Source organism: Melospiza melodia, chromosome 3 (genome assembly GCF_035770615.1).
Source record: "Melospiza melodia melodia isolate bMelMel2 chromosome 3, bMelMel2.pri, whole genome shotgun sequence".
Lineage (NCBI taxonomy): Eukaryota > Metazoa > Chordata > Aves > Passeriformes > Passerellidae > Melospiza > Melospiza melodia.
In genome coordinates, this window is record NC_086196.1 from 12,392,390 (window position 1) to 12,417,318 (window position 24,929).

Genomic DNA, 24,929 nt, shown 5'->3' on the forward strand with positions numbered 1-24,929 from the left:
CAAGAGAAATCACAAAATGTTAATTCATGAAACTTCCTTACAGATACTTCTCATCAGAAATCTGATTTCAATTCCCAAAAATTAAGCTGTGGAAAAACAAAGCTTTCAAGAGAATAATATTGAAATTATTAGAAGGAAAAGATGATACTTAGAAAATCAAGCTGTAAGATGAGGACAACAGAACTCCAACCAAAGATGAACACAAAACCACAATAAAATAGGCAAAGGTATTTTTAAAAGCAGCTTGTAAAAGGCAGAAAGCTAATGTTTGAAGTGTTTTTTATTTTATGAGAAGAAACCACACAGCTAAATAACCAAAAGGGCTTGTTAAACAAGTAAGCTGCAAATACTGCCCTAAGAATGGATGCTAAAGCTAAAGGCCAGTAGCTGACCTTAGTATTCACTGCAGTGGAGATAAAAAAGTTCCCCAAAAGGACCTTTTTGTCATGACAGCATATATGTAAAGACCTGTGCTGAGACTCAGGAAAAGAGGCTTTACAGCAAGTCAATAAAATGACCAATAAATCAGCAGGATATGAATGTATTACCCCAAGAGTTACAAAACACTGCAAAAATAGAACTGGTCAGCTCCTAACTGTGGTATGGCACTCAAGAGCCACTGGTGTAGTGCAGGGGGTCTGAACAGACCAATTTCCACTCCAGGTACCATCCAAGGGCCTAATCAACAACACATTCAGTGTCCTGACCTGGCAAACAGGTAACAATAACAACAACATCTAAGTTACTAGAGCTGGGGCTAAATAAGGTACTGGGAAAGCAGTGCCTCCTATACATGTATATGTATCTGGCAGTAGTGTGTGGATAAAAGTAACAGCTAATGTAGCACACATGGATTTCTCCAGTTCCCTCACAAAATACTATTGTAAATTTAGTTTACTAGACAACAAAACGAAACGTGATGAAATTCAAGGTGTGAATGTGTGAAATAACACGTGAGGAAAAGAATTCCTCACTGTATTTACACAACAAAGCGTATCAGTACAATTATTACCACTCAAAGCAAAACAAAAAAAACTCCAAAAAACCCTCCCACAAAAACCTCAAAAAACCAAAAGAAAAATCACAAAGAAAAGAGAGCTTGGAGTGACTATTAAAGACCAAAAACTATTCAGAAAGGAAAAAAAAATTAATAATTATAAATTTATGCTGCCTTTGTATTACAAATGGTGTCCTGCAGCCCTGACCACACATCTCAAATAAATAAAAATCCAACACAAAATATATATAGAAAAAAGTAACCAATAAAGCCATGATTCTTTCCTCAAACTAAGAATTATTATACAGACTAATATTTTATCACTTAAACAACAAACAGTAGTACAAATGAGACAAATTGCATAGGTATGTAAGTCACTGCAGGTGTGAAGAAAATGAATAATTTTTCCAACATCTAGAAACAGAAGAAATTAGGTTTTCCTCCATGCAGTATTTCATAAAATTGAAGAGCTCATAGTCCTGGCACAGTGGTACGTGGGCCAAGGAGATAAAAGCCATCAGATAAAGACTGCACAAACTCATAGCAGACAGGTCCTTTAGAAGGCATGAAGATCTGACAGCCCAAGATGCAACAGCTGTTCAGGACCTCCCTGATGCTGAAAGGACACTCTGTGTTTGTTTTATTTCTATTACACTTCCTGGAGCATCCCCCACTGAGCCCCATCCTTCCCAGGTTCCTACAGCCACAAACCATACAGCCCACTGCCACCTGAGGTGTGCACAGAACCACAAATCCACCTCAGGTGCAGGAGAGGAGGGCAGAGGTGCAGCCACCTGTCAGAAAAGGCACTGAGAGATCCAAGCCAAGAAAGGAGCCTTGGAGCAGTCCCTGCTGGCCTCAGGGACTGGAGACAGGACAGCTATCTCTGTGGGAATGTACAGCTGATTAATCACTGCAACAGTGCGTGGAGACTGTCTTTGGACAGTTCAGTTGTTCATTTGAATGTCAGCATCATGTGAATCCCGCCCTGCATAGCAATGGGCTCAAGGAAAGCAACAGAACTTATCACGAAATCATTTTTGTACCTTTGATTTTCAAAACAGGGGTTTTTCATGTGAAGGCCAGATAAAGCTTTTAAAGGAAACAAAAATTTTGCTGCTCAGTAACTATCATACAGAGGAGAGGAGAATGGAGCAAAATCAAGGATCCAAGAAGTATGTAAGACACGGGTCTTGAGGGCAAGACACGGCCACTGCCTCATGCAAGAGCCCATCTGCCATTGCAGTGATAAGCTTTTGCTTATCAAACGAAAGTCTACAACTTGTTCAGTGCAAAGCAGAAGCTTAGATGCAAAACTGTTTACAGAAGTTAAATAAGGCAGCGGTTCTCCTCCGTGTCAAGCTCTTCTAGAGGTCACTTTCAGCTCCCATAGCTTCGGGCTCTCTGGTGACTGTTCACACAGAACTATGAAGGGATGCCATTTATATGATTTTGCCCTGTGCAGCCTCCCTCACTGGAGATATTCCAGAACCGCCTGGGTGCAATCCTGCGGAATGTGATCCAGGATGACCCTGCAGGAGCATGGACACCGGACCGGATCACCCACCGCGGTCCCGTCCTACCCGACCTACTCTGGGATCAGCCCGCCTTAACAGAACGCAAACTCCTGGGAGGAAAACTCTTCAGCAGACCTCGCGTGTGAACAATGGTGTATCCCTGCAGGGAGCAGTACCCCAAACGCTGCCCATCAGCGATGCCCTCAGCACAAGGGCTGCCCTGCCCTGCCCTGCCCCACACAGCGCCCATCGCCAACCCCGGCAGGCGGGGGTGCCGTGCCTGCCTCCCCCGCAGTGCCGCAGTGGTCTCTCCCTCCTCCTCCTCCCCTCCGGGCTTGCCGTGGTCGCGCCCTGTCCTCACCGAAGCGCTGCGGGCGCTGCGGGTGCCCCAGCGCCTCCAGCCCGCCCGGCCCCCACAGCAGCACCAGGGCCGGGACCAGCCACAGTCGAAGCCTCATGGTCCGGGCGCGGCCTCCTCGGGCACTGCGCGCCCGCTCGTTCGCATCCGCTCGGAGCAGCCTCGCCCTGCGCCCGCCGTGCCGGGCCCGCCGCCCTCCTGGGCCCGCACCCGGAAGCGCGGCAGCTGCGCGCGGGGCATTGTGGGGCGGGCGGGGGCGCCATCTTGGGGGGCGGTGCGGGGGGGAGGCGCCCGCTCGGCTGTGAGGGCACGGCGAGGAGGCGGCGGCGCTGCCCTCACGGAGGCGCGGCGTGGGGCCGCGGGTGAGGGACCGCAGCGGGGGCGTCTTGGCCAGCCTCGCTGGTCCTGCAGGGTCATCCTAGGCCACGTGGCACAGGATTGCATCCACACGGTTCTTGAGAGTACTCAGGGAGGGAGGATAATACAGCCTCTGGACAATCTGCTCCAGTGCTTGGTTACACGCACAATAAAGTTCTTCTTCATTTCAGATGGTACTTCCTAAGCATCCAATTCTGCCTGTTGTATCTTGTCTTATTGCTTGGCACCACCAAGAGGAGTCTGGCTCCATTCTCTTGACACCCTCCCTTGAGATACTGAAATACATTGATGAAGTCCCCTCTCAGTCATCTCTTGTGGCTCAACAGGCCCAGCTCTCTCAGCTTTTCCTCGTAAGAAAGATGCTCCAGTCCTTCCATCATCTTTGTAGCCTCTGCTGGACCCTGTCCAGGAGCTCCATGCCTCTCTTGCACTGGGGAGCCAGAACTGGACTCAACACTCCAGGGGTGCCTCAGCAGGGCTGGGTAGAGGGGCAGGATTGAAATAAAAAGGGTTTACTCCCAACAGGATCACCCCCTACCTGCTGGCAAAGCTGTTGATCCTGCTGAGAGCTCTCACCTTCTTGGGACAGCCTCACCAGAGCCCCCTCACGGCCTCCCCAGGGCAGGAACTGCCCCCTGGGAAGGGAGAAGGCTCGGGGTCCTGCAGCCCCTCTCTGGGGACAGCGTGGGGACCTGCCTGGGCAGGAGCCTGGTGCTCTCAGACCTTGCAGGTTCAGTGATGCCACTCAGATGCGTTTGCTGCTCCTCCCCAGCCCACGTGAGTGACTGTGCTCAAGGACTTTACAAGGTTTTGTGCAGTTTCCTTAGCACAGCTGAGGATTGTGGCACTTGGTACGAATAGTAAGTGATGGGTCCATGACTCAGCTGTTCCCAAAGAGGACACCTTATTGAGATAAAAGCACAGCAAATGTGTTACAGCTGGGCTGTAGTGCTCTGGTTAATGTTCTCCTGAATTAGGTGATCTCTTACCTTTTTGTAGATGCCTCCAGCAAAGATGATTGCAAGTGATGTACTCAGCAAAAATGGAGAAAAAGTGTCCCCATTGCCCATCCTGCTTAAGCTGTGCTGCTCATTAGTTAACCTGAAATATTTTAAAAGCATCAATAAAATTACTCATTTTTCAATTTTTCAGAGCACCGTAAAGGCAGATACATATCTTAAAACAAGAGTGTGTCTCTCAGTTCTTGTCCCCAAACATGAAAGAATTGTAAGAGGGGAAACTTCTGCTGGGTCTGCTTTGAACTTCCTACAATTTCCATCCAGGGACTCCTGAAATCAGAGGTTGTGTCTTGCTTAGCAGCCCTCACTGTATCTCCTCCATCCATTTGTTCAGTTGATTTGATGCTCAGGGAGTGCCAGCTGAACATGAGGAGGAATTTCTTTACTGTGTGAGTGACTCAGCACTGGAAGAGATTGTGCAGGGAAGCTGTCCAGTGTCCCTCACTGGAGATGTTCCAGAACCACCAGGATACAATCCTGTGCCATGTGCTCTGGAATGGCCCTGCTTGAGCAGGGAGGTTGGACCAGATGCTCCACTGTGGCCCCTTCCAACTTTATCATCTCTGTGATTTCTGTGACCTACTGCTTGTAAACTTGTAGCATCCATACCATCCTGTGACAGGAGTTCCACAATGTCACTGTATGCATGAACAGCCACTTTTCTTACTTTCAACTTGACATTTTGTGGCACCATGTGATGACCTGACCCTGCTTCTTGCTTGGGGAAGGACAGTACATTGAGTTTGCCTTCTCTATGCCAGTCACCACTTCAGAGCCTCCATGAAATCCCCTTGCAGTCTGGTAAGGCTCCTCTTGCAGACAAACCAAAGTGAAATCTCCTTTCCAAGGAGGTGTTTGTGGCTATCCTATGAACTTCACCATTTCTGTTATTCCTGTTTGTGGTGGTGGGACTGGAACTCCATATGGTGCTCATGACAGAGGCATCTAGTAGATTTATAAAGTGGCATAATAATATTCCCTGCCTTGTTTTCAGTATTGCTTCTGAATATTTCTAATATTCAATGTGCTGTTGATCTCCACTGAGCTGGCATTGTCCTACAAATAACATTCAACTTCCCAGCTCTCACAGCTGACATGTAGGGGTCAGTTCAGAGAGCATTATTCCACATGTGATGTAGGACTGTTTTGTCCCCAAGTGCATGAATTTACATCATCTGTTGTTTTCATGATCATCTGTTGTTTTCCTGCCAGGCACTGAGGTCTCTGTTCAGTTGCCCACAGGGACGTGTCCAGTGCCATTCCAGGTGACACAGAGGGTCTGAGTGAGGCTTTAGAAGAGTCTGGGGGTCCCTGCTGAGTCCTGTGCCAGAGCATATCTGTCCCCATATAGTGGATTATCAGTGGGTGTCTATGAGCCCTGAACAGAGGAAGGTCTTTCTGCAGTTCTCAGCCACACCTTTTCTCTCCTTTCGGGAATAACATGATATCTTCAGCAATCTTTGTCTTGTCACTCCTTATCTTACTTGGATTATTTATGAGAAAGTGCAGAGATGTGAAGGTGCATTAGTGACTTCTTTCATTGTGAAAACTGACCATATACTTAGTCTTTTAACTGCATTTCAGTCCATGCTGGGATCTTCTCTCTTGTCCTCTGCTTGTTTAGTCTCCTTAAGAACCTTTAGCAAGAAAGTCTTGAAAGTCTTTCAGAAATCTCAGCAAACTGTATCTCTGCAATCCCTCTTATCCAGGTGCTTGCTGACACATTCAATCTGAGTTTACAAAGCAAGACTTCTCTTGGCAAGAACAATGTTGACAAAACCCTTGTTGATCTTTCCTTGGTAAATCACATCTCCCCATATATGCACTAATTATAGTTGTACTAGTCTGTGTGGAATAGGTGTCACTTTTAATGTCACAATTTAAAAAAAAAATTGACATTTGATACAATCTACTTCTTAGATGCCAAGAAAGTTTTAAGCAAGAATTGATACCACAGTTAGAATTTGACTGCACTGTACAAAATATTGCATCCTTGAGTTTCCTGGGTGAATAGTGTCTCTTGAGAATTTGTCTCAAAGTTGCTTGTTTTGTGCCATGAACTTCTTTTTAGGGTTCAACTTCTCCATTTGAAACAGATCAGAGGTAAGGTTAATGATGAAGTGATCCAGCAGAGGAACACACACTCAGGAGTTTCTTTTGGGTTTTCCACCATGGCTTTATCATCTCTCAGTACTGGTTTTGCAGCCAGTTTGGTTGGTGAGTCTCAGCTTCTGGCACCTGGTACACTAAGATTATTGAAATAATCTTAGATTATTTCAGATCTTCTTGAAAATTATTTATTTTTGGGTTTTATGCATTTGATGACTCTTTCCTTCTATATCATTCATGAACTCTACCATAACCCTCTGAGTTACGGGTTTGATTGGGTTTTTCTCCAAATGAAATGTCTTATTTTGGTTAGTCTTCCTTTGTGTGTGATTAATCCATGTTTGTGCTTAATCTAAACATCTTTCTGGCTTTTGTGTTTTGGTTTTTGGGTTTGTGGGTTTTTTGGGTTTTTTTTTATATAGTACAGACATTCTGAAGTATATAATAAATAATTTTTCTCTACCCATGTCTTGATTCTAGTGACTTTCTGTAATTTTTGAACTACACTGAGTACAGAATTAAAGTTTCAGGCAGATGATACTTTCACCAGCTTTCTAAGATGTCTTTTCACATTAATAACATCTAAACAAGTGCTCATCATTGTAAGTATTTGGTGAAGGTTACATATAACATTTATAAGCATCAATTTTCATTTGCCATCTTATCAGATGTGATTTAATGTGGCAGGATCTTTCCGCAAGTTTTAGAATAAACTTTAGATTGAACTTTTTGGAATTCATTGCTCTGTCTGTGAACTATTTATCCCAATTTCCAGATCCCATATTGGACTTCAGAGGTATCAGTACAGATCCATTTTTTTATCAATGGATAGACTATGCTATCTCTCACTATTTTGTAACTTGTGGAGGAAGATAAAGAAAGCCAGATAAAAAGTTTCTTTTTCTATTATTACTTGAATGTTCCCACTGAGTAGGTTTTTTTCTTTCATTTACTTCTTATCTTACAAGGACACTTTAATAATAAAAGTTGATTGCCTGTAAATATTTTTAGGGTTATAGAACTGTGCTTTGGGTTTTCACAGAGCCCATCACAATGGAGTTGTTAGATTAAAGTGTTTAGACTATTGCTATTTCATAATACCATAACGATATATAGAAATTATGAAAATTGTCACTGATTTAGCAATATGGTTTATTCCACATTAATTACAATAATTGATTTGGCATCTGTAGGTTATTTTAATGGCATGTCTGAGTGTGGGGTTTTTAAAAATCTTAATTTGTTTATATAAATATATCATCCTGTGTCCAGCACAAGACCACTTTTGGAGTGTGCTGATTTAGTGTGCTCAGTATTAATAGAAATGCATTCTTTCCTCCCCACAGTAAGGAATTTGAGCCATTTTATTAATATGAGTATGGACTAAACAAGGATATGCTAAATAGATAGGATATGATTAGGAATTAATGGGAAACAGCACGTAATGTGTTGGTGAGGAATAGCACAAGTATAACACACTGAATAAAAAGAAAAGAAACAAAAGAATTTTATGTATGTAGGCAGTGAATGTGTTTCCCTGTGTCAATAATAAAAGCTGGAGATGTGGAGTGACAGCTAGCTGGGTAACTGACCCTGCTGACAAGAAGGGTTCCTTTAAGAACAACTATTAGGTAAAAGAGGTAAGCCCACTACTCAGAATGATTCATAAAAGATACAGTTTAGTAGTTTGTTTGGAAAGGAAGATGGATTCTGTGGCATGCCCTGAAGCAAGATGGTGGATTACCTTTGTTTTGTGAATGTTTGAAGAGTAAATGATCCCCTGAGGAAAAAGTCCTGATCTTGGTTCTGAGCTGAAGAGATAAGCAGAGCTCCTCCCCACGCATGTGGGAGATGTAGGCTTCATAAAGCTGCATATTTTCCCATGGGAATTATTGAAACCTGTATCACATGTGGCTTTTGAATCTATGTTGGGCAAAGTCCTGGGAAGTGCAGGGACTTATAAGAGGTGTTCATACTTTGGGAGAAGGATGGAATGAACATATTCATAAATCTCTTCCACTTTCATGTTCATCTGCAGAAAGAAAACAAACAAACAGAACTTTAAAAGCACCTGGGAGTTTCTTAAAGTGAAATAACCTCCAAAACATGGGAAAAAACCCCAACAACAAAACATCGTCCATGTTTGTGTTGCACAAGGAGGGTTTTTTGTTTGTTTCATACCACGGAACAGGGGACCTAAGAGCAAGAACAGGTCTGCAAGAGTTAACAGGCAGAAGACAGGTACACTTTGGCCTGATTGCTGAGGTTGTTTTCCTCTTGCTGATAAATGAGATCTGGATTCCTGTGGCACACCAGTTCTGAAATTTCTGTAATTCCTTACCTCTTTTTCCTCCACTCTTCCATGTCTGTCTTTCACCAAGTCATTTGACGGAGTCTCCTCTTTTATCTCCATAGATGTTTTTCTTTCCCATACAGTGTTTCATTACTTTGAAGGCCTCACCCCTACTTAGCGCTGTTTGGCCTTTTGTCACTTTCAAAATATGTAAAATAGCACTCCACATAAGTGATCCAGGAGTTTCAAACATTTCAACATTAGTGATCCAATGATTTCCCAACATTTCCCCTATTTACTCAGAAAGACAGATATTTGGCTACAACTCTGGAAATATACATATTCCAAGATTTTCTGACTTCGAGGAACTTCTATGGTCTCCTGTGGTCTTCCAGGACTACACAAATATGCTGCAACTGGACTGACTTACCTGCTGTGCTAGTTTTGAAGTCTGCTATTCCTGCATCACAAAGGAGAGCAGAGACTAACATGAGAGAGCTTTTTAAAGGCAGAAGCAATCTGAATTTGTTCTTTATTATTGTGAGCATATGTTCTCTATAATTATAATAACACATAATGCTTTTCTTCCCTGAAGCATATAAAAGTTAATCTTCTTAGAGAGGGAATATACTCTTGTGAAGTTACTTCCTGCTTCAGCCTTTTTAAAATCCACGAAGAAATTACTTGGGCCCTACCTTCTGATTCAAAGTGGTCCCTATTTCTTTTATCTGCCAGGAGATGGTGCTGCCAGTCTTCCATCTCTTCCTTTCCAGTTTTTAGGAAAGGTGGCACATGTTTATGCATAAATTATGAAGATACTTCTGCCATCTGACTGGTACACTTTTGTCCTAATTGGGATCTTAAGAGAAACAGAAAACACCTTTCCATGTTTAAAGCTTACTACTATCTTACAACTGGACATAGATATTTAAGATTCACCAGATGTCCTTGGCAAAGCCATTCAGGAACTATCCAGAGTTTTTTAGTGTTCCACAGCAAGGTGATGAATATAAACCATTTAACTTTATGATTTCCTGGGTAGTTTCACACATGCCTTTCTCACCTTTACAGACATCTGTGGATACATTCTGGCAAGATGGTTCATACTTTCACAGGCATCCCAGCCCTGTTGAGAGAACAAGAGCTGTGACACTGCTTTAAATGGAAGCAGGATGCAGTTTTAAAACTCATCCTAAATCACTACTGGTAATTTAGACAGTTCTGTTAGCATCAATGTTAACAGGTCGTGTGGCTTCAGGTTCCACTGAGCACACTTCACAAAATTTGGCCTGAAAAGACCTTGCAATGTATAATGGAGAGACACATTCTCTTCTGCTTGATCACATTTACAAATATGTGTGAGTGCCACAGAGCAGCGTACTTCCTTTTAAGCTTGAAGGATCAACATTTTTGCTTTGTTTATTCAGTATCAGATTTTCTTTTCATCAGTGCAATTGTTTGGTAATACTCATGGCTACAGTAAAAAAAAGAAAAGAAAAGAAAAGAAAAGAAAAGAAAAGAAAAGAAAAGAAAAGAAAAGAAAAGAAAAGAAAAGAAAAGAAAAGAAAAGAAAAGAAAAGAAAAGAAAAGAAAAGAAAAGAAAAGAGAAAAATAAAAGAAACCACAAAAACCCATAAAAAACTAAAAAAAGAGAACTGGACCTATTGTCAAATCCCCAGGTTTTGTTGTGTTCTGGTTCTAAAATACATCCGGATGATTTAACATCTATCCTGGTGATTTCTCTTACCCACCCAACAGCTGGCACAGACACTGGTGGAAGTTAACATCTTTGGTATCAATTCCTGCTCTTCAGAGGACACCAGATATTTTTATTGATTCTCTTTTCTCTCCTAGGAAAAAGCTTCTTTGATGTGAAATTTAATGGAAGAAAGGAGAGTCTAAGCACAAGGTAAAATGTGTTTCTTCTGGGCAGCATTTTTGATCAGACATTAGGACCAGACATTATTCCAGGAGTATTGTTAATATAAAGGCAGCAAATGTGGACCTTGTGGAAGTAATGAAATGTGGGCCAGTCTCCAGCTGTACTATTTTGGTGTATGAGATGCAGAGGGAGCTGACTGCCAGTATGGTCCAGCAGCCTAAGCAAAACCTGGCAGCTGGACAACTGGACACCTACCATAGTAAAAAAACCAAAACAAAACACCCCAAAACATTTAACTGATTAAAATGTTATATGTTTGGGTTTGGAAGGATCTGCTGGTGTTCTACCTTATGCAGTCTGCTTTGCTTCTGCATTTGTGTGTGTGTATATTTACTATGTCTTTAGATACATATGAAGAGTTCCTGTTTAGGCTTAGAATAGTATGAAAGAGATAAATGAAACTCTTTTGGGCAAACTGAAATCAGTATTTGGTGGCTTCACAAGTGAAATTTATTCTCATGCATAGGAGTTGAAGGGTATTCCTGTTTTTTTTTTCCTCTTGCAAGCTAGGTTGACAATATGGGATTTAAGTGTTAAGTGGAGACTTCAACGTGCTATGGAAAATTCATGTATTGAATTCTGTACCATCTGTATTACAAAGAAACAGAAAAAGAGTGGGCTAGAAAAAGACTGTGCTGGAATGGATTTGTGCCTTCTAGGATTTTTTTTTTGGCAATACTTAAAATATGGAGAAATTCATGGAATGCATGGAATGTAGTGTTAGATTTTGCTTGCTGCTCCTAATTAGAGCTGTAGTAGACCACACTTGTGAATGAGGCATCATCAAGAGTTGCTTGAAAAGAGATAAATGCCTCAGATAACCAAATAACCTCTTGCATCTTCCCTGGGTTCCACAGTGAGAACTGGAGTCCTGAGCCTCTTACAGAAGCAGATGCTCTTGAAAAAATTGCTGTGATGGGATGTTACAGCAATTCTCCTTCTGTAAAATGAGAAAGTGTGCCTTGTCTTAATGCTCCTCCGGGAACTATCTGAAAGTCTCAACAGAGGGGAAAGATCAGGACAAGAGGATCTCGTGTAGTGACCTGGGGACTTTGCAGCAGAAGGACAGGGCAGAGTTACCCTAAATTGCACCACTGACTGAATGAACCCGTTCACCTCAGAACTGGAGGAATGCAGGCTGTTTTTTCCTGAGCTGCTACAGTCCTTAGTGTCTACAAGCTATCAACAAATTCAGAGGTTTCATTCTCCTTACTTATTTTTGACCCTGTCAACTCACTGATATCCAAGCAATGTACGTGTGAAGCATTGCTGCTCCAGGCTAGCAAGTACTTCACACTCTGAATAGGTGTGAGTGCCTGCACTGTGCAGGCAATCTGGATCCCAGTTCTTTCTCAGACAAAATAGTTCTCCTGAGTATGTGAGTGAGACCAAGAGAATTTATTTTTAAATCATTTCTTTACAAAGAAAAGTTCACCAAATGTCTTGGGTCTATGAACACTGTCGAAATCTTCATATGACCAGAATTCACACCTACCACCTGTTTCCAGCAAGAAAAGGAAATCTCTATGAGCAGCCTACATCTGGGACAGCAGTTCACCACTGCAAAATGGGCCTGCACATGTGTTGGACTTGCAGACAGCCTACTGATATCAGGCTCAGGAGCACCACTGGTGTACTTCATCCAACACTCAGGGCCCAGGTGACCCAGGCTGGCCATCCTCATCATGGAACTCTGATGAAGGAGCTGCAATTGAACTGCTTAAGACCTGTGAGTGATTCAAGTCACCTGCTCATCAGCTGAGATTTCAACATTTTTTTTAATATGTCTTCCTGTTTATATGCCTTTGATGTCTCATTTTCATGGTGCCTCATTTCTCTCCTCTCCAGGGCTTTCAGTTCCGTGTGCTTGAAATGTGACTCATAGAATTGCCACTCCCCAGCCCTGCCCAATTACACTGCTCTGGGATGTGCTCACCAGCCAGATCTGATACAGGGCACACAGCAGGAAGACAAGAGAGAAGGGCACTTCCAAGAGACACTTCTGCTTCAGGACAGTGCTGCTAGAAGGCATGTTCCCTTCTACACCTGTGCTGGCTCTCTATCCTTCTCCTGGCCTACCTGCAGTGGTTTGGTTGGAAGTATGTTCTGTGCAGTGGTGGTGGAGAGCCTTGAGAGACCTGCCCTCAGCAAATATGCTGGTGTGTTATTCATTGAGCTGCAGCTTAGATTGCCCTGGTAACAGAGCTCTGCCAGCATAAGGCAGCTGGGAGCACTTTGGTAATTCTGTAATCACAAATGTCAGACTAGCTCAGGAGTCTCCAAACAGTTTGGACCACTGGAGTGTAGTCAATCTGAAAACTTATTGCACTCTATTATTAAAATTCTCCCTAAAACCATGTTTTATATGATTCTGTAGAGTCCATACCAGTGGCTTATGGGGCACAGTGAGAAAACCACTTCAACTGAAAATACTTCAACTGTAACTAACTTAAGGTACTATTAAAGAGACTCTAAGTCTCCTCACCTTTCTGTGTGTGAATCAGATTTCAGTGCTAGAGCACAGACAGTGATATATATTAGATATGCAATGCAAGAGCCAAGTGTTCTAGGTATTATACACCTGCTGACTTAAAGCACCAATTTAAAAGGACTGGGAAATAACTTGAAAACAAGCACAGTGCTAGACCCATTTAAAGTGATTATCATAGGTATTTTTTTTTAATGAAAAGTGACACCAAGTTTGTGTTTCTCACACATGAGAAAAGTGTTATTGGTGAAGAACTGGTAGGCAGAAGTTTCCAAGGTCCCTAAAGCAAAAAGCACAAGCACAGAGTTTATTGCAAATCTAGGACACAAACTCATACTTGCTTATTACTCTTTAGATATTTTTGTTCTCAAAAGAATATTGATTTATATATAACCAGGGATGTTAATATGGCTCTTTGTAAAGTTTTTTTTTTGCACTTGGGGAAAAAGATAATAAAGGGAGTGTTTGAGAAAATGTCTGTTGTGAGCAAATGCCTGTTAGTTAAGATAGTAGGTAAACAGCACTATAATTAAAGGACGCAAACACTTTTGAAGTTGCTAAGGAAATGTGTGACAAATATCATCAAGAATGTGGTTCAAAGGATGAAGTTCATATCTCTAAGACACACAGGGAAAACCTAATTGTGATCCTATGCTAGTTGGGTACCAGGCTTCAGCTGTATCAAACTTACTCTGCTGTCAGATGTGCACATTGGGCAACTTTTCTTGTTTTATCTCCGATACTGAGGAAAGATGACCCATGGGATCAGGGCAAAGAAGGAGCCTGAAACAGGTGATAAAAAGGGCCATGAAAGATGAGAAGGTCCAAAAGGTGACCAAGAGAAAGTTTAAGAGAAAAAAAAAGCAAACTCTGTAGTGCTATCAGAGCTTTTGCTCTTGGTCTTGTCTCCTTTTCCTTTTGCACTTCACAAAAACTGTTCCGGTTTGGCCAGTTAAATGATGCTGAATATGGCTTGTCATTTTTTGTGTTTGCAATTAAATCACACTGAATTCTTTGGTACACTTATAGTTTATTTTGTTGGCTGGTTGGGTTTTTAAAATTTATTTTTGTTTACAAATACAGGTAAAAGAAAGGAGTGGAAGGCATAAATAGTTATGCAGAATCAAGCTCTACAGTTGTTGGATTTGTCTGGAAGACTCCTCCAAGAAAGCTGACTGGGAAGACTGAGACACAGGTGAACACCTGTGGTGGGATCCCATGGGCCTCCACTTACATTTTCCATGTAAGGGCAGCAGCAGCGTCTGCACAGCCTCTGGACTCTTGTAACAGTGGTCATCTTGCTTAGGTGCCTTTGCCAGGTTACAGACTGGGTTAGGTGCCTTTGCCACGATTACAGAGTAGATTAGGGGCCTTTGCCAGGATTACAGGCTGGGTTAGGTGCCTTTGCCAGGTTACAGAGTAGATTAGGTGCCTTTGCCAAGTTACAGGCTGGATTAGGTGCCTTTGTCAGGATTACAGGCTGGATTAGGTGCCTTTGCCAGGATTACAGAGTAGATTAGGGGCCTTTGCCAGGATTACAGACTGGTTAGGTGCCTTTGCCAGGATTACAGGCTGGATTAGGTACCTTTGCCAGTTTACAGACTGATCAGATATCTGTGCCAGAGCCTTGCTAGAGGAGTCATTTCCCAGTAAGAATCAGTAAAACAAGCAGACTATCCACTGCAAATTGAACCATCCTTTTTGTCAAGTCAGTTCTTCTGTGTGTTTTGATGAAAACATTGCTGAAGCCAGTGTAAACAAGGATGCATTGCTGCTGGTTTTGAGGCAATTGTACTGAAATTAATGAAAACATCATTTTCAGGGCCTTTTATGACACTAAAGTGATTAGAACAAAATTAAACCAGTTGAATTTTAGTGTGCTGCTGTTGGACAGGTTTTCTCACTTACCACAGCTGATACAAATCCATGTCTTTTTCCCCTGAGAATACAGATTATTGGCTTTCTGAGTATCTAAGAAATAGTCTAAAGCATAATTCACCAAGCCCCAATCTCCAGAATGCAATGGTAGTTCCCCAAGAATAAAACCACCACTGATTATACAATTATATTTTTACTTAATTACTCTGCAACAAGGGGTCTAAAAAAAAAAAAAAAAAAAAAGATAGTATAAAAAGAAAAGAAGTTAGGAACTTGAGAGAAAAAAAACCCCTGCAACACTGTTGTTTATGTAAGATTAAATAAGTATAGTGGCTAGTTTTAACACAGGGTAACTTTTACGTATTTGTTAGTGGATTACTGAGAACAACTGACTGCATGAATGCATTTAATGCTATGCAGAGTATTGGGATGATTTAGCATTATGTGTGCTTGAAAGACTAGCCCCAAGGAACCTGTAACTTTGAAGCTGGACTTGCTCTGAGAGGAGATATGAACCATGTAATTTCCATAGGTCCCTTCCAGCCTTAGTGGTTTTATGACTCTGAAGCATTATTGAAACTAAGCTGCTTTTATTAAAATATTTGCCTTGTTAGTAGCTGACAGCATTGTGTAATGATAAGAGCAATGGAGGCATGATGTTAAGCTATAAAAAGTCATAATCAGTAAAGTATGGAGCCATAAACAAACAGCTGCACTTCGTAAATGTGTGTGTGTAATTTATACAATGTAGAAAAACAGTTTGAGATGTTTCGTAAGATCCTCAAATGTATATTACTTATCTTGCTCCTATTAATGCAAAAATACTGCATATATGGTAGTAAGTAAATCTGAGCAGGTTTTTTTATTTTGTATGAGTTGATTGCTTTTATATTGCTGTTTTACTGTGCAAGTTTCTAGTATTTCCTATCATAACTTAAACCATATTCAAATGAGCTATTTTCAAAGTTTCATTAATAAGTAAACTGGCTGTTCTTACCTGTATACAAAAACACCCAGAAAAGAGGAGTTTATCTCTAAGGATTTAGATTTTTATTTATGTTTTTTCCAGTCAACATGACCACATAAATTGGTTTCTAAACAGTTTCAACCAAGACACTATAATGAATGTATTTAGTACAAAATTTTAACAACATTTTTATGTCCCCATTTGAGTCCAGAAATCCAAGTAATGCAAAGGCAGGAGTGGCTCACAGGACTGCAAACTCACAGCTAATGATGTGTGGTTACTGGCGTGGGGTCAGCCTAGGTCCTTAGCAACCAAAAGTTGTTAGCATCTGATTATAACTAATTTCCAACATCAAATGAGTCACTTGTCTGCAAGCAGACATGGTCAAATTGTCAATTCTCATAAATATAAATATATACATAAATACATGTAAATATGTATATATAAATACTTATAAATAAAATATGTATTTCAGTATACACACACTAGCACAACTGAAACTATTTGGTGCATTACTCATTATTTTTCCACTTTTTAATTCTCCTGAATATGGTGTATTTTTTAGGTTATAATTTTAGAGAGGATTCCAAATCCACTTCTCAGTTGAAAGAAATAGGAGTCTTGCTCTAGATTGTTTCATTGTAATGAGTTAAACTTCTTTAGTGAACTAATTTTCTGTGGTTAATTATCAGCTCATCTTGTTTCTTGCATTAATCCCATATTCTCCTGTTTCCTTGATAACAGGCGTCACTACCAGGACATTTCATTCTGGAACAGTACAGAAACAGCCTCCCACACAATAAAGCAGAGGAGGACTGTAAACAAGGTTTGCCTTTTGATGCTTGAATTTGTTCTTACCCTTAAGCCCAACTTGTGAAGGTAGAAAGAAACTGGATGATGCAGAACACCTGAAATTGCAGTAAAACAGGTTTGCTGACCATGCCTGTGTTCTGCTGGGGTGTCATATGGATTGACACTTCTGCTAATGATACCAAGCTTCTTTCCTAGGTGGAGATCTTCATTTTTGTCATTTATTTACAACTCTTCTTTTTGTGCAGTTTGAGACTCAGGAGCTTTCATTGCTGGAAGATATTACTCCTAAAGAGACTTTGACCATGCAGCCTAATGAGTGAGAATCTGGCGTCACTCACTTTGAGCCAACCATAAACATTACAAGACCAGACCCAGAATACAGTGCAAAATAGACAAATAAACCTGCCTTGAGTCTGACTAGAGGAGATGATAAACTCCTTGTACCTGTGATTTTTGTCATGTTGCCACGTCATCCATCCTAATTTGCATTGCTGTGGGGAGGAGGAGTGCTCCTGGCCTCTCCTCCCATGCATTTCCCTTCCTGAGGGTCAGCATGTGGGCAGGGGGGAGAAGGGAAAGGTGTCCCTCCCTCCATGTGGTTTGCCATTCAGGCTGTCTGATGCCAGCCTAAGAGGGGCACTAGGCACAAGCAGAGATGAGACACAGAAGATTTCAAAGGCAGCATGGATTTGTGTTGGGCTAAACTGACTGCATAACTGTGACCTCAGAGGGATCCTCCAGAGCATATAGACAGTGCAGCAACTGGTTGTCAGCACAGGAGACATGGCCCAGGAGGACAGGCTGCCACTGGAGCTGTGTACCCCAGCAACTCCCCTTTAATGAAAATCTTCTTCAGACACCACTGGCAGGGAGTATGAATCAGCACAGCCTTTGGATTGCTGTTATTTGTAAGGGTCAGACTGATACATTTTGTCCCACAACACTGTTTAGAAGCAATATGTAGAGTTTTTAAAGTAAAGATCTTTGAAATTAGGCAAGTAAACAAATTACTAATAGCAAACAGGAGTTTGGGAGTGGGTGGGTGCAAATGGATATGAAAGTTGAGTGACAAGGAAGAAAACCAAACACAAATACATCAAACTGCATCTATCGGTTGCTTTTGTTTCAGTGGAGCAGGTCTCGGAGGCAGTTTCCCTGAACAGCAGCAATCTCTTTATTCCAATTGGAAAAGGAAAACATCAGAAAGCTGCAGAAGTCAAGGGAAAAAACAAGCAGGAACAGACAGGAAATGTGCTGTTAAATGTAAGATTTTTTAACTTTTGGTCATTCCTTCCACAAAGGTCTCTCAGTAGTCAGATACTCCTCATTTCTAAATGTTAAAATTTCTTAATTAGCACAGTATTTTTCTTATTAACCAATGATATTTTTATAATACACATGTATTTATTTCTATTTCTTGAGAGGTTGAAGATTTTTTCTCATTGTTTTAGAAATTGGGATTGCTTTGCACAGGAAAATACTTTAGAAGAAGAATGCAGGGCATGGAAAACTATTGATATCCCTGTATCTTGTCCATGTCTCTGGCCCCACAGGTGGCAGGGTGGAGAGAGTGCTCCTTTTGGCTACATGAGTAGGAAAGAACAGATTACCAGGGCCAAAGGAGTACAGGACTTGTCTAATCTTGTACATACAAGTCTGTAATAGACATCTACTTCAGAAGGCCCCATAAAATAGGTAGTCAATAAACCTAAGCTAAAAGACAGGTTTTTAACATCCTCTAACACAAAATACCTAAAGAAACAGACTGAAAGGCACAACTATTAAAAAAATAAGGTACAAGAAGAGGTAAGGAGAGACTGGGCATTGCAGAGGCTCTTGATTTCTGCAGTAATAGAAAGTATGTGATGCACAGTTCTAGCAAGAAGCACTCTGCTCCACTTTCTCTTATTGAGGAGAAAATCAACCCTTCCACAGTTCTTCCAAAGTGGTTCTGAGAGGAAAGCTCCTCCTGCATCTCAGCTGGCTAGATGAGCATCCATCTAGTAATTGCAAATCAGAGTCGTGAAGGATCTCAAGGATAAACATCCTCTTTCAGACAGTACAGGCGTTTTATGCAGTTTGCATCAAAACAGCAAAGTGTTTTATTGGTCTGTGTATTCTGCTTTTTAAAGTTCTTTATCTTGTACACCCTCACTTCTCTGCCCAGATACAGGTGTTTGTAAGTGCATTCTTGTAATCCATTATCATCTTAATGCTACAGTCAGGAAGGTCCTTGCCCTTTGTGTTTGGTTCTGTTTGTAGGTATGATGTGAATAGTGGAGAACAATTACAGATGGCATGCACCAAGTGGGAATAGATTCCATGTATAAACTGTGCAGCATGAGGTTATGCTAATAAAATGTATTTCAAAGATTTAACCCTTGATAATAATCTAAATGCTGATTCTAAAATTCTTCATATTGCAGATAAGATCTGGCACTACAAGACCTTAGGCTACCTCACTCAGGGAGAACAGGTAGCCTGTTCAGCCAGCAAGAAGCACCAATTGATGGGAAAGGAAGAAAAAAACAAAGAAGAAAAAGTCTCCTTTTGGATCATGATAACCAGGTCATGGCTGATTTATAAACAGCTGCAAAAAAAGCCATCTTAAGGCCAATCTAACCAACTGCAGACTTTGGCTCAGCAAGCTCATGTCATATGGATACAAGGTATGATAATAGAGTAGTAGTCAGCACAGTGCTGCACTTCCAAAGTCTTGTAGATGAGTTGTGTGGGGTAACATTAAAACTGGGCAATAGAGTATATTATTCTTGCAACTCCTTTTTTGAGCTCTTCTTCTCAAGCCTTGCTTGTATTCACACATCAACTGCACCAAGCAGATGTCTCATGCAGCTGAGGAAGCAGTGCTGGATTCCAGACAGAGCAGATTGCAAGTCAGGTTTAAGGGTTTCATCTAAAACACCAACATAATGATACAGGACTCTATGGCATTCAATTATCAGTGCTTGCAAGGTGATGGAATCAAGAATAACAGGATTTGTTTCACTGGGAGATGTCTCTTCCATATTTTTTTATGCTTGTTGTCAGTCATGTGATTGCATGACTAGCTGAGGAATCAGACAACTCCAATGGAAAAGATAAATTAGGTCATCTGGTCCATCCTTGCTGCCAGGACATGACTGTTCCCTGCAGTGGATCACTTCCCACACAGTTATCTTTCCAACAGTCTTTTTGAGGATGGAAATGCAATTCAGAGTCCCATTGGGCTATGGCTTCCAGAGCTTTTGAGGACTTTTTATTCTGCCAAGAATGCTTAATGAGAGAATCAGATCTAACAACTTTAAATTCATTTCAAAGGGAAAAAAAATCAAAATCTCAGAATTTCATTCTCAATAAAAATTTTTAATAGAAAATTTATGCAATATTTAGGATAATTTGGGACACTGTCTTTATTAGACAGGAAATAGTTTCTGTGACTCAATTCTACCAATTAAACAATAGGATTCCTGCGAAAAAGATCAAGCAACCAATTCAGTAAGTAGTTTAGGAAGCATCCAGTACTTGTGATACTCTGAGCAGACCATCATCAGGATACCCAGCACTAGTGCTAGCTGACTGTAGGTTGCCTTGATAAATTACTCCAAGTGTTTGGATCCCCATCCTTCAGCAGAACATCTCAATGGGCAAACAACACTCAGTCTGTACAGAGCAGGACTGGTTATTAAGGGGAAAAAAATAAACACAAATGGAAAAACAGTGCTAGAACTTACACATAGGGAAATGGCACACTACTTCCCTTAGGGCAGCTTCAGCATGACTTCCATGTTGCCTGCAAATGCAAACATTCCCCATCTTTTACCACTACCTCACTGTGCTCATTGAGTAAATCCATTAGTTCAATTAGTAAGTGGCAGTCCAAGTATTTCCCTAAGGATGATGTCCTTTCCCAAAGGAGCCATGTGCTTCTTCTTTACCCAGAGATGTGACCATGTAGTTTGGCTTAAGGCTTGATTCACTTTCTGAAGTTAGGCAGGGATTCTCTAAACTCTACTCAGCCTCGCTGGATCACTTTGGCTACCAAATCCCCATCCTTCTTTGCCTTCTCACACTTATCTACATCATTTCTTGATGTTTTTAGACCATCATCCTTTACCAGAGAATTTTGTTTGAACTTTACCCTGCAGCAACATTCTCTCCAGAGGATTCAAAAGCATATAAGGAACTTCAGTACAAACTGCAGTTCAGAAACAAGCTCATCATGACAAAATGAGTAATGTCTTCTCTAGATCTTTGAAAAGATCACAGCCACCGCAACCTCAAGTACAAGTGCATGTAGTTGCTTTTTTCCCCACCCGAGAAATAAGATTTTCTTGATAAAAGATGCCTTTTTTTCCTTCTCCAACAGAGGAACAGAGGAAAAGTGCTCTCAGGTGCTCCAGAGTTCAGGAATAAAACAGGCTACTCTCTTCAGTTGCCTTTTCAAATCTTGAAATTAATCCACATAGCTTTTCCTTTTGTCCCCAGCAAAACTACAAAGACACTGCAGGATTATTCCATCCCTGCTATAAACCCTGAATTGATTGTCAAATTCTTATTATTCTACTTGTCTTTTAAAGTACATGAGAACACTGTATTTCACTCCTTTACATAAATAATGCTTGACCTTGTCTTAACTTAAATGGGCTTTTTCCCACAATTTTAGGTAGTCACTGCAGTTACCAAAGGTTGTCCAACATTCATTACTCATGAAAGGGTCAGCATGGCAGAGCTTTACTGTAGTAACAATAATGATTAGATCCATGGTGACATGACAATTTTCCTTGGCTTTTTTTGCAGTAACAGGTTTCTAGATTCCACTTGATGAAGAAATATGTGGTTGCTAACAGAAGAACACACTAAATTATAGACCTTTTGTGGGTGTAGCAATTTCCTACTGTTGGAGAGAAACAAAACATTCCATTATTACAAATCCACTGAACAGTCAACTTGTTTTCTTTCTGTTCCTTTTCTTACAGCACCATTTAATCCTAGTGATTTATTAATTAGTAGGAAGGTCTGCCTGGTTTTCTCAGCAAGTGAAATTTAGAAAGTCAAGGAATATGACGTTCCAGGATGCTGATATTGATCTCATGTTTGTACCCGGATGGAAAAAAAAAGTTACATCTGGAAAGCTTGAGTACCTTTAAAAAATTAAAGCACCCTTGACAAGAATGATTTGCCCTTCCTCCTCCAGTTCCAATTGGAATATTTGGAATTGACCCATCAACCAAGCCAGACAGATAAGCAACATTTCCTTTTTATCTTTTAAGACAACGAACTAACAAGTGAGCCATTTTTATAAAGAGCAGCCATTTGGAAAAAGAAAGTATGTTTATTTCTTTCAAATGTCAATGCCCATGCTGTTAAAGATCATTCTATTCAGCAACCAAAACAATTCCTTTTTCCTCCGTTGTTTTTTCCTTTTGCAATAGATTCTTTGCAGATGCACTCCAAAGCAAATTGCCTCCCTTACCAGCCAAATTATCACTGAAAAAATACAAATATAACTACTGAAGACCATTGATGAACTGAATCCTCATTAAAATCAGCAAAACCTTGAGCAAAAGGATGTGCAGCATTAGGACCCACCTCTGAAAACCAATTACTGTTACAGATGTATTGAAGTTCTGCACAATGTACTATCCCTGCATACCACAAAATGTTCCTGGAGCACTCTGTAAATCTAAGATTCCTCTCCATGCAGAGCTGCTGACAGCAAAATGCTTACAAGGTTTAGCTAACAGGCAGCCCTGACATAAAAACAAGTGGGTAGAAACTAGCTAAGAGAAAGCTTTTATTTGGATTTCCAGCTATCAGCAGATGAACATACAGATATGAGTTTGATAAGTTCTGTACAGAGTGGGATGCAATATCTAGGGGGTCTCCTCCTGACTTAAGTACATAAACCACAGCATAAGTTGTCCCACTTTGAAACAGAAGTCCTCAATTGGTTAGACTGGCAAACTTAAGGCTGTATCCTCCACAGGAACCATTTATATTATTATTTCTCAAAATTTATATTTTTTATTATTTATCAAAGCTACTGGTTTTGAACCATATTCCACACTCACTAGAGGTGACCATGCTCGTTGCTTGCAGCATGGAGCAGCACATGCAGAGATATTAAACATCTCAGCTTTGACCACACACCAGACTTGCATGCATGTCATCCCTCACTTTTAAGTGAAAAAGTATTCTAAGTCCTTTCCACTCTGGAGGCAATAACAAGGGACAGCAGCGTTTGCATTCAATACTGACAGATGGGCTCTGGCTTTCCAATTCTCCTGCCTTACAACACTTTCAGTAGTGATCATCTTGCTGTATCTTCTCCCCTCTGGGATCCTACACACCTGACACCTGGGTGCAGACCACCCCCTCGAGGATTTGCAATGTGCAAGAGATGAGAGCAATTTGTGCCTTGAGCATCTCTCCCCCACCATCCCGTATGCCCAGCCCTCGCCCCAGAGCCTTAGGGTAGAAAGTAAAGAGCAATGCAAGACAGCTGGAGTAAAGCAGAGCAGGAGAGTAACCAGAACATCAGAAACACATTTGTAGGGACGGAAGTTTCACACCAAAGTAGCTTTGAACTTGGCTGCTAAATAATTCAAGCAGGTCTAGCAAAAGCCCCAATTTTATTTCCCACTGAGCATTACTGAAACTGTCCCAGATGGTATAAAACTTGAGGGGAGGGACAAAATGGAATATCAAAAATTGGGTCAGTTAAATCGGCTCTAGCTGCAGGTTCACTGTACACTAAATTCTTTGGTGATTCTCTGGTACTCCTTGAGAAGTTCCTCTTGTTCCTCCCACTGATGAAAGTGTCAACCATCTCTCAAACCACAAACCTTAACAGCAATAAGCTGGCATGAGTTTCCACTTCACACAATCCTTACTCAGCACTAATATTTATTTGAAGCATTTTGGAGTAGCGACATATTAACAAATATCTATACTTTGAAGCGTCCAAATAAAAATATATTTTATGTGGATGCTTATCCTATGTTTGCATAAAACCCTACTGAAGATTCAGTGTATGAAAATTGAAAATTACGTTCTCAAGGTCCTGTATTTAAACTGATTAATTCTAACATTAAAGGTGAATTAAGTTATTAGTAAGTTCACCAATTACTGAAACCTTTTAAATCATAGCAGGACCTTGTTCAGACCATTCAGTCTTATCAAATTAGCTCTATAAATGAAGTTTAAGTCACCTATACATTAAAACCAATGAAATTTCACTAACAAAGAACAAAGGCAGGTTTTGTGTCAGCCTGGATTTTTCAGAAGGGATGGGAGTGGCAAAACCCTGGCCCTGCCATTTTATAATAGCCCAAATATTCTGCTGCCTCCTGGTTCACATTGGCATAATTGGTTCTATGAATAGAAACACAAGTATTTTTTAAACTTAACTGGGCTGATTCACGCATTCTGCACTACAGAGGTTTCAGTATCACTTAACACATGCACAAAATCTCTTTGGAAGCCTTGAGTTATGTGAAGAATGCTATAATGTACAGTGTTGTTATTGCTGTTACTGCTGAAACCAAACTCTATCACTCCCTGGCTGTCACACACCAGATTTCCCTAGCAATGCAATTTAAGTAATTCATGGCACAGAAACAAACATCTCTTCTCCCTCTCATTTTCCTCCTTTTTACAGGACTGTAATGACCCTCTTTTATTGTTTCCAACAGATTTACAACAGATTGGAAATACCCAGCATCTGCTCAGCAGCAACATGAGCAGCCATATGTGATTTGAAGCCAAGGCTTAAAAAAAAGCCCCAGCCTTCTCCCTCCAAACATATTTTACAAACTGTCCTTTTGCTTCCAAAGCAGAGGGTTTTTACAATGACAGTGACCACAACGGGAATGAGGACTTAACTAAGCAAAGAGGTTGGACAACAAATAATATAGTTTGCAATAAAAAAGCTTATGAGCCACTTCTAATGGCATTTACAGAATCTCTGCTCAGAAATTCTTACACAATATCAATGCACAGATCCTATACCACAGACAAACTGCCTTTAAACTGGTCTGCATACACAGAAATACAAATTTTAAAATACTTGATGACATAGTTTCAGGCTACACTTTATTGTCAGATGTCCTCATGGCCATGTGGCAGAAGACAACAAAGCATTCCTCTAGGAAGCTGGAGTCTTTGCAGT

At 40.9% G+C, this 24,929-nt stretch overlaps 1 protein-coding gene across 1 annotated transcript in view; it reads right to left on the reverse strand.

The window, feature by feature from the left end:
• Positions 1–2,987, reverse strand: part of ADAM17 (ADAM metallopeptidase domain 17) — a 34,459-nt gene extending 31,472 nt beyond the window's left edge. The window contains exon 1 of the mRNA XM_063150818.1: positions 2,876–2,987. Within this exon, the coding sequence (XP_063006888.1) occupies positions 2,876–2,972 (97 nt within the window). The 5' untranslated portion in view covers positions 2,973–2,987. The remainder of the gene's footprint in view (positions 1–2,875) is intronic.
• Positions 2,988–24,929: the final 21,942 nt, after the last annotated feature.